Source organism: Canis aureus, chromosome 1 (assembly GCF_053574225.1).
Source record: "Canis aureus isolate CA01 chromosome 1, VMU_Caureus_v.1.0, whole genome shotgun sequence".
Classification (NCBI taxonomy): domain Eukaryota; kingdom Metazoa; phylum Chordata; class Mammalia; order Carnivora; family Canidae; genus Canis; species Canis aureus.
The window spans coordinates 64,601,894-64,612,794 of record NC_135611.1 but is presented as its reverse complement, the minus strand read 5'-3'; the positions used below and the strand labels follow the sequence as shown (position 1 = coordinate 64,612,794).

The window sequence follows — 10,901 nt, the reverse complement described above, 5'->3', positions numbered from 1 at the left end:
GTTGGAGCCTGGCCTTCTCCTAAATGCATGTGCGGTGATTTTTATAGCACAGCAGGAGCTCAGTACATGTTTACTGAAAAAAAAAATTAACTGAATAAATAATATTGAATGGATTTTCAATGAATGAATAAGTCAGAGAGAAAATAATCTTGCCGTTGTCAAATTTTACCTTTTCATTTCTTTAAATTCCAAATGTACTGAAAAAAGGACAAGAGTCTTCTCTTTTAAAAACGTTTATTAAGCATTGCTAGATGACGTTGCATGATGTATCACACACATCATGCGAGTAAACAGCACTCCACAGGAATCCATACAACAGCTCATACAGTGACAATAAAAATAGTTGATTCCCATTACAGTTTTCATCCAAGTAGAGTGTCATTATATCCTTCCATGAGATCTGATCTCATAATTAAGATTACCCTTCCATTCTAAACCAACCAACCAAAAACAATAAAAAAAAAAAAAAGCCCAACCACAACAAAAGGCCATAGGGACATGACCAAAAGTCCAAAATTTGACTCCAGAATATTACAAAGTATCCACCTTTTGAAAGATTTGCCCCTAAAATTTGTGTGATCTGACACTTGGGTTGTTTTTACTGCCAGCAGCAAGTGAGACTGTATTTGCTAACAAGGAGCAGTACACTGACACGTATCCACTGATAATTCTTGAGGTAATAGATTTTTAAATTTTACTGCTTAAAAAAAAAAAATCTGTTAATTTCCAAGTCCTGTCCAGCAGGACATATCTGTTGGCAGGAAGATTCTTTTCCTCTTTTTATCTTTGTCAAATATGTACACATATTTTCATATACAACCTGTGTCTTTGTCTTTTCTAAGCACATGATTTATTTTAATTATTCACCATACATTCATCAGGAAAAGTTCAATTATATACTATGATACATGAAGAATACAACAAAACCAGCTTTTTATATAAAGCTAACATAAAAGCAAAGACCAAGAAGAGCAAAATAACATTATACAAAATATCTTGGTATTGATAAAGCCCACTGTGAATGATTACATGTATATAGCCAAACACCATGTGGTTCCACATCTGTGTAGACGTAGATTACAAATAACATATTGCCAAAGACAAGCTGTAGGAAACAGATCAAATTCCTGAAGCTCCATATATTTACTTTTATTTTTAATGCTTTTCTGTAAAGTAGTTTTGTCCTAATTGGAGCTATAAAGGCTGACAGCCATTCCAACCTACATTTCAAATTTTAATAATCAGCATTCCTTTTTTTTTTTTGCAGTTTAAAAGTACATTTCAATAATAACGTCTTCAAATTATGATGTTTAATACCCTTTTAAAAAATTCTTTAGCTTAAAAATAAACACTGAATTTAAGAAAAATATATTGGCTAACCTGCTGTTCCAGAGATAATACAGTGGGTTAAGGTAGCAAATGCAGCCTATATACAAGACTAAAGATACACTGTCTCATCAGCACTTTAAATACAGGGGCCAAGGAACACTCACAAAAAATATATGGCTCTTTAGGTAAGAAATAAAGTCAAGTGAAAAAAATAAGGCACTAATAACATATATAAATGTTATATACTCTCATCACACAAAGCACCATATGGAAGGTTAAGGAAGTATACATTAGTGCTATTGGAAAAGGGAATTTATTCCCCATTCCTTACTTTCTTTTCAGTAATTAATGCATAAACATTGAAACGGTAGGGGGGGAAATTATATATTATACAAAAATCACAACTCATGGAGCCAACAGCAGGAAATATTCATTTGGAAATAAGCTGATTACTCTAACAATGTAAGAAGTTAAAGTCTTCGAATACTCCCTATTTTCCAACATTTTCACCTCAATGGGATCTGTTACTTCCTATTCCAATTCTCTTTCAGGGATCTCTACATAATATTACCATCTAGTTTCTCATTTTATTTCTCCTGCCTCTTTTAAAAAATATACTCAAAATAGTTTCCTCCACATAGTTTTATGAATACCAAAGTTAATAGTATGACAAATGAAATGTAGAAAAAGTTAAAAAATAAAACCACATACACATTTTCCAATATCATTGAAAGAGAAAATCTCTTTTCAGCTAGGCTCATTTTAAACATGAGAAATATTGTAATTTATATTACCTGGAAATTGGTTACAAATTTTACAGAAAACAAAAAATACACAATTTAATGAAATGATGGACAAGATCGTTAGAAACCACTAGTGAGAGTCGTTCATTTTAAAATTCAGAAATTTCTTCTCCTTTGCTATTGTTCATGAGAATATAATTAAAATGGGACATATTATGATAATTCGAATGGGAAATGGCTATATCTAGAGCTGTAATTTCTGAATATATAGCAATAACAGATTAAACACTGAAATTTATTTTTTAGCATTTTACACTCTTTTGAAAAAAGAGAATATGAATAATTTAATTGCCCCATAGTTTTGCAATAGATATACACATATAAATATATTTGTTTCATGAATATATCTCATGCCCAATTTTATTTAAAATAAAAAAACCAACTTGTAGTTTCTTAATAATGTATTAACATTTTAATGCCACTGTTGTGTTCCTTCTACACATTATTTCTGTGATCTTTCAGAATTTACTACTTATTAATAATTGATTTCAAATAAGCAACAAGTTTGCCAATTAATTTTTACATTAAAAATCTATAAGACGTTGTTCTTGTCAAGGTACATGGTAATGTGCATATATAAACCAATTACTGTTCTGGGTCATAAGAAATATGATTGGTCTATTCTTTTCAATGCCATATACAGAATTTTAATTATGATGAAAATGTTCTAATAACAAAATTAAAGCATTGCCATATGAAACTTAAAAAAGGGGCCTGAGGGAAAATGTTTGTAGTCAGCTGATAAAAACTCATGATACTTTGTCTAGAATTTTCTTTATAAAGCACACCTATTTTTTAAAAACTAAAAAATTCAAATATATAAAACATTTAGATAGTTTTTACTTGAAAGAAGCAGTTAAAGTATATTTGGACATAGAGGAAGTAATATGTTAATGAAAAAATATTATTTTTAAGAATTTGACTGGACTATTGAGACGATTTCATTAGGTGAATACCTAACAACTTCCCAGGGAACTGATGATCAACAGCACAGGATCTCAGCTAGAAGGAGAAATCGGAAATAACATTATTTCAACAATTACGGGGGCCCTTAACACCCAAGTTTGACTTTCCCTTGGACTCTTCCATAACATATACCCAAACTATGCTAAATATACCTGAATGTTACTTATACCTAAATCGTATCACTGAAGATGTTGAACATTTGCAAATGACAAATGGTTTCTCTAGAATAAGGCTAATGTCACGTACATTCAATGTTACTACTTTATATTATCAAAATGTCTAATAATGTTCACGGAGTATGAACCCGTGCTCAAATCTTATATACAAATGCTATACTACTTAAAGCCAGTCCCAAGTCCAAGCTGTAGGACTTTTTGCTGACACAAAGACCCAAAACCAGACACGTGGCCATTTTGGATGAATCATAAAGGACTTGGGATCAGGTCTGATGAATATCCACATGCGCTCTCTGTCCAATTAATAAGCAAACACAACACTGACTTTACAACATTCATGAAGCAATTTCTGAAGCTTGGTCTTAGAGTATTATAGGCTCTCTGATCCAACTGACATCTGTTCATTTTATTTCTTGTCAGAGGGGCTAGGCAGGGGTCTCCAAATCCCATCAAGAAGAAAGAGGGGTGCTCCTCACATATTTCAATTTACAAAGTACGCCAAGGTGAATTTACTACCAGAGCCAAACTATGGAGTCCTTTCAGAATTTGAATTTCATTTCACTAGTCAACAGAGTTAGTGAGATGGAATTTAATCCACAGTTGGCCAAGACGGGAAGGGGACAGAAGAGGGAAAAACCTAGATTACTAGGAAATCTAAAGAAAACGGGAACTTCATGTTGAAGTATATGAGCATTACTTCAAAAACAGGGAAGAAAGTCACTTAATAATGACAGTGACAAAAATAAAACAGTGACAAAAATGTGGGATAAACTTGAAAAACAAAAATATTTTCTATGCCAGTAAGTCTGTATGACTTAAGTGCTGCAGAGTTAAATATACCTAATTAAATTTCTTTTATAAGCTGAAAGGAAGTGACAAAGAGGCAGTGGTAATATTTTGTGTATTTAAAAAATATTTTTTTTGCCTTTAAAGTAATATTATTCTCAAAAAAGTCACTTTTTTAGCCAAAACATAAATAAAAATTAAAAAGAATATAGATCGTGATACACATAATTACATCCTTCTATAATTGGCAATCAGTACCAGGATCTAAGAGCTGTGTGATTTATGACGGCTTCAGCTAATGCTCCAAACAGACAATTACAAGTCTCACACTATGTGACTCTCTACTTCTTGGATTTTGATAAAGTCGGCTAAAGTACTACTCTCGTAACAGGGATCTACAGTAGCAGTCCCACATTCACAATTGGCTATAAAATGTGTATTAGCCCCATCCTCAAACCCAGAGTTATAAAGGAGCTCTACTGCATTTCTCCTTTGAGGATTTGCATCATCGGTTTGCATTTGAAAAGGTCACATTTCACAATCCTGAATAAATCCCAAAGTTTAGAACTCTGGTTCAGACCACGTGTTAATGCTTCTCTAAAGTTATTTCAGTTTTATTATATAATTTAGATGTATGTATTAAAAATGGGATTTTGCAACTTATTTTCCAGAAGAAGGAGATCATAATTAAATTACAGAAATTTTAAAAAATAATGCTCAAGGTGGCTGTTGGTGATAGTTTTGATTTACTACTAGTTTCTAGCCAGTGGAATTTTTATAGTTTTCATGAAAAATGAAAATGAAGTTAAAATGCCGTAGAAGTGAACTTAAGATTTTAACAAACATTACAGCTAGGTTATTAGGTAACATTTATTAATTACCTGTTATGTTTGAGCTCCTGATATCAATTTTTAGAATTAGTGTAATTTCAGGAACTTAGCTATGTTTTTTTTTCTGAGGATATCTTACTTGTTTTAAATTTTTGGCTCTGATTTCTACCCTCCTCCTCACCCCAAATTTAAAGAGGTGACTTATATTTACTAATACTGTCATTCTACTGTCTCCATCAAAATATATGTAACCCCTTCTTTAATTCTGTCAAATTACTTAAATGGCACAAGTATTTTAAAGTGCATTATTGAATTTTAAGGCTATATTTATAATAGACATTAACACAAAACAATAAAGCTGACAACAAGAAAAATTACTTTCAATAACTCGGATAGATTTCAGCAGCAGGTAAAAAAAGATATGCATGTAATCCATTGTAAAGACTCACATTAAGGCATATGGGCAGTTTGCTATAAAATTAAAAAATAAAATGGCTTTTGGCATGATTTAAAAAAACGTACTTAATGAAGGATGTCAATCTCATTTAGGCCACTAGCTTTTTCTATAATTATAAATTTAACAGGCAGCATAAAGTCAAATGTTAAACACAACTGCGATGTTTGACAAGGGAGAAGCTGGATCAATGTCTTGGCAGATGGACTTAATTTGACGAAGCTCAAGAAGGTATATTGATGGTTTGCACGTGCCAGAGCGAGCTTCTCACCTGTCTCATTTTTCCTCCTCTTTTGCAGTGAAGAGGAGCTAATTAGAGTCAGCAGAGGAATGGAGAAAAGCCAGACTGACTGGACAAGATTACAGTGGTTTGATGATATTTTAGGGGAGCCAAGGGCCATATATTTGGGTGGTAGGACTGAATGATAAAGGCTCAGCTAGGGGCTTGGGGCTCAAGAGATGGTGGGTGGCAGAGGACAGGCCATTTCCAGATAGGCACCGCTGAATCCTGATACCACAGTCCAGAAAGCACAGTGAGAGATAACAAGGTTGTGATCTTGTTGTGTTTAATTATCTTTGATTGCTTTCCTGTCTGTTCTATCTTTAGGATCAATAGCACCTATCAGAAAATCAAAGTGGTGGCAACAAGCGGTTGCTTGTACCAAAAGGTTTGACCCTTCTTCTCTTCTTAACTCCACATGCAGAACGTCTTAGGAAGCTTCTGGGATTCTTCAAAAAATGAGTGTTTCATGTTCTTCCAGACTTATAAGCATCCCAACAAACTACCAAACCTTACAAATAATCAGATTTATTTTTTGTAGATAACTGCGATCATTCATGATTTCCAATATATTGCTTCCTATTTCTCACAATGGCATAATTAAGTTCCTTTGTGGTGCAACATGCATGAACATGGATAGTATTTTATTTTAAAAATGTGCCAAACATTATCAGTTTAGGTATTTCCTTTAAATCCCTCAAATTTTAAAAAGGGGCAATCCAAATATCAATGGATCTTATAGGCATCCCACATTATCTTATAGACATCTCATTGCATTTTCTTTATTGGAATAAGATGGACTTTCCTTTATGAGTTTTGGCCACATATTTATTTGGCTAATCAAGCAGGAGGGAAATTATCCTGCAAAAGATGCTTTTCTTTAAAAACTCCTACATAATCTTTCTTTTTCTCCAAGAAAAGGGTCTCAAATATATGGTTTCATTCACTGAAAACACAGTAAAATTTTATTACAAATATCTTATAAAAAACAAATTTCAAAAGTTATGGAAATGTGTACATAAAGTGATAAAAATATATGTAAAAGTTCTTCGCTGATGCTTTGTACTAGAGAAGTAAAAACAATCTCGATGTCCATTCAATAGGGACTAATTAAGTAAAGGATAGCCCCACAATGGAATATGTAGTAATTTACAAAAGAATGAGGTAACTCTATTTAAACACTTATGGAAAGGTGTCTACTAATGTATAATAAATGAAAAATAGTCATAGAACATTAAGACTATTATTCTATTTGTATAAAACTAATACACATGGACATATACAAACACACACATATTTGCAGAAAGTTTCTGGAAGGATGCATATCAAAACATTAACAGTGGTTACCCCTAGAAAATAAGGGGTGGGGCAGAGAAGATGAATTTGTATTTTATAATTTTATAGGGTTTGATTTTTTTAAAGGAGTATATATTACATTTACAATAAAAAGTGACAAGCTTTGGATAGAATGCTATTTATTTTATGTGTACGCTTCTTCTTCTAAAGTAGCTTTTAGAATTTATCCCAAAAGTTACTACTGTTTTACGTTCAATGTTGGCACCAACATATAAATAATCCTTCTTATTTTCTTCTTTCTTTTTAAAGATCTTGACAATACTTAGTAAAAACGTTTACAAATTACTATTTTAAGTCACTATCAGGGAAAAGCCCAATATATACCAACTTTGAAAGAGAAAAATGCATACATTAATTTTAAAAAAATCTATGAAATAGAAAAATGAAAACCCTGTGCAACACTGTGTACAGTATCTCAAGCATTGGTGAAAGAGCCTTCATTGATAACAGACACCAGTTTGTAGCTGGGAAATTGGAACGTTTCTAAATAATATAAAAGTATCTCCAAAAGATAAGTTATTCAAAGGAAGGAATAAAAATCCCTGAGTAGGTCAAAGACAAGAGATACAGTAACCTAAGAAAATAGATTATCTAAGACCAGAGAGTATATTATTTAGCCAGTTGGTATATATGTATGTGGCATTTGTATTTATATGCAGCTAAGGAAATATTATATATGTGTGTATGTAGGATTACATATATATACACACACACACATGATACATACACATATCCACTAGATTTAGAATTCATAACATTCACATATTGTCAAGCTAACACGTAAGTCCAGAAAGAATGAATTTACAAAAATTAAGCACTTTTATGACAGAATGACAAGGATTTAGGATAGGAATTTTCATTCTCTTGTTTTAATACTGGAGCAGATACAATAGGCACTCAAAATTATTTCTTTGATGGATGGATGGATGGATGGATGGATGAATGGTAAGATGAATTCGTGAAATTAGAGCATCACTTTTTCTTGCAGTGTGTCATGCTTTAGAAATATGCCATTGTAGAGTCATAAATGGCACCCTCTCCTCTACCTGAACATAGACTAGTCCAGAAATCGCAGGATAGCTATTCTGAGTGTTACTCAGAAGGAGTGGAATTGTGCTAGCTCATTATCCATGCAAGCAAACTTCACTATCATGGACTTTTTAGGCCTAATAAAAATGATAAGTACTTTTCTATTTCAGAGCCCAAGACAAACTATCCATGTTAATGCATGTTTTATCACAGAATTTATTATGATTCAGATAAGGCTGCTGACAAATAATGCTACATTGATGCAGACGGGTAATTCTAAGGATTTGGAGATAAGCACAAACTTCAGACTTCTTAGGGGTCTTTACCCATTATTCTGATGAACTTTCATGATGAAAACAAAGGAATAACATAGTTCAGTTTCTCATCCTTGTCTACTTTTTAAAGACATCTCAGTTTGGTAAAACTTCCTGAAGATATTTCCTTCATTTTTCCAAAACTGTTTCTATTTCAGAAAAACCCATGAACACAAAAAGTTGTGTTTTCAAATGACTCCATCCATAAAGATATCAACACATTTGATAGTATTTGAGCAGTAAGCATAAGAAAAACTCTTCAAAACTGTATTTTTTTAAATGAAAATCTTGGAGACTGTTAAAAAGATAAAAAAGAGAAAGAGAGAGAGAGAAAGAGAGCTGAGGGTAGTAAGTGGGGTTACCAATACTATCACAACTTGACCTAAAGCAGAATTATCTGTAATTACAAGCTGATTAAAAAATTAGAACAGTGATTTGTTTAAAGGCTTAAGCAGTTTTTGCTACAGCGAATTTGTTTTTTAAACTAAATAATCCCATCTGAAGGATTTGTTCATTTAGTAAAACATGTATGCCAAAATATAAGATCTGAAAAGACTGAACATTCTGGCCTTGAGAATTTCCTAAAAGCAGCCTATCAGTTTCATCAGTTAATAAAGTTTGATGATCTTTGAGGTGACCTTGCACAAATTTCTGGTGTATGTGTGTGTGTGTGTGTGTGTGTGTGTGTGTATGTGAGAGAGAGAGAGAGAGAGCAAGGAATAGAAAGGGTCAACATCAAAATAGACTGTTGTCTACATTGACTTTAATTCAGCATATTACCAAAATATGCCCAGAAAGGAACTGTCCTCTTTAAATACGTCTATGAAAAAATGGAAAAATAGTGTAGAGGCATAGAAGTTGACAAATACAAGGTTATTGGACCTAGTTTTAATACATATACTTATATTCACACACATTCACACCCCTGCACATATATACTCCAGTAACTCATGATTCTTCTCAGTAATTTTGTTTCATTAGTTCCCTTTTGGGCATTGAGATTTCTAACAATTACAGCATCCAAAGGATGGAGGAATTATACTGCTTGGGCCCCAGGTAAAGACAGGTGCATATGGTGAGCCTTCATCTTCTGAAAAGTGGCCTCGCTTGTTTGTACAGGTGGGATGATTTCAGCTATTCACACCAAGTCTCAGAAGAGGGCCTGCAAGGAGGTTTAGGTACAAAGAGGGTCCAAACAACGCTTAAGAGAGGCATGCTCAGACAATTCTGAGGATAACTGGTTCTTAATTAAAATATTTTCTTCCAAGAACCAGTAAGAAGGTCAGAGCTATGATACAGATATTTATAGTCTATGAAAGTGACCATTTTTCAAAAGCAGCAAACTGTATAAGGAAAGGACAGGATACCATGTAGGGAGTGCACCGGCACGAGAGGCATTGTGGCTTGCAGAGAACCACAGGGAGATGGGACAGGACGCAGTGTTTCTCAAGATGTGACTCTCAGATGAGTGTGCCATTCTGTGTGGCTCCTACCCGGCCTGGCCTAGTTACATGAAATCATCCGCATTTTACCAGTGCATTCCTGTCCGTGATCTCTTTCTCTGTTTTTTACAAAGGCAATAGATAGGAAATACAAATAAACCTGAGGGGGGAAAAGACAAAAACAAATTAGGAGGAGAGGCATTTAGGTTTACATAGTTGAACAGTTCCCACTTTCCATTTTTTGTCTTGCAGTCTTTTACAAATAATCGCCATTTAGCAATGCATACAGATGAACAGGGGGGAGATACCTATGTCATGAAGTGTTCTTTACTTCTGTAACATTTCATTCCGTGTTAGTTCTCTGTGGTTCTCTCCTCCTTCTAAGAGCCTCTATGACACCAGTTTGAACACGGAATTGTGTTTTTTGTCAAAATATCTAATCCTAGGTTTGACTTCTTTACTATCTCTAGTTGCATCATTTGCAGCCTGATAGGACACTTTGGTTTCAGGCAGGATAGCATATGGGCCATAGAGCCAAATGCCAGGTTCAATTCCTGGTTCTTCTTCAATTCCACATATGAAGTCCTAGTAAGCCTGGTTTCCTCAACCATTAAATGTAAATAGTAAGATTATCCACCTCCTAAAGTCCTTCCTAGATTGTAAGGACGTGAATACCAGTTACTGTATAATTCTATGTGTCCTGTACATGTAAATTGCTTGCTAAATAGAACTTCACATATGAATATTTGTTTTATTTAGAATAGAAAAAAGAAATCCCGACTACTATGTGGGGAACAGTCATAAAAACAATCTCTATCTATAGCGCTGAATTTAAAATTCTCTAAAGCAATGGTTCTCAAAGTGTGGTCCCTGGACTGGCAGCATCAGCGTCACCCGTTATCTTCTCAGAACTAGAAATCCATGGGCCCTGCCCTGGTACGGAATCAGAAACTGAGGGTAGAAACCAGCAACCTGTGTTTTAACCAGTCCTCAAGGTTATTCTACAGCATGCACTGCTCTAAAACACGTATGTCAATATACTTGTATGAATAAAATTATACAAATCACTCATCCATTTTCCATTTGCCAGTGCTGTGGTCTATGTTGGGTATCAGTTCCCATCCACATTGAAGGTA

General features: G+C 33.7%; 1 protein-coding gene across 1 annotated transcript in view; it reads right to left on the bottom strand.

The window, feature by feature from the left end:
- Window positions 1-217: 217 nt before the first annotated feature.
- RNF217 (ring finger protein 217) overlaps window positions 218-10,901 on the bottom strand; it is a 131,382-nt gene continuing 120,698 nt past the window's right edge. The window contains exon 6 of the mRNA XM_077906608.1: window positions 218-9,925. Coding sequence (XP_077762734.1) covers window positions 9,852-9,925 — 74 coding nt within the window. The 3' untranslated portion in view covers window positions 218-9,851. The remainder of the gene's footprint in view (window positions 9,926-10,901) is intronic.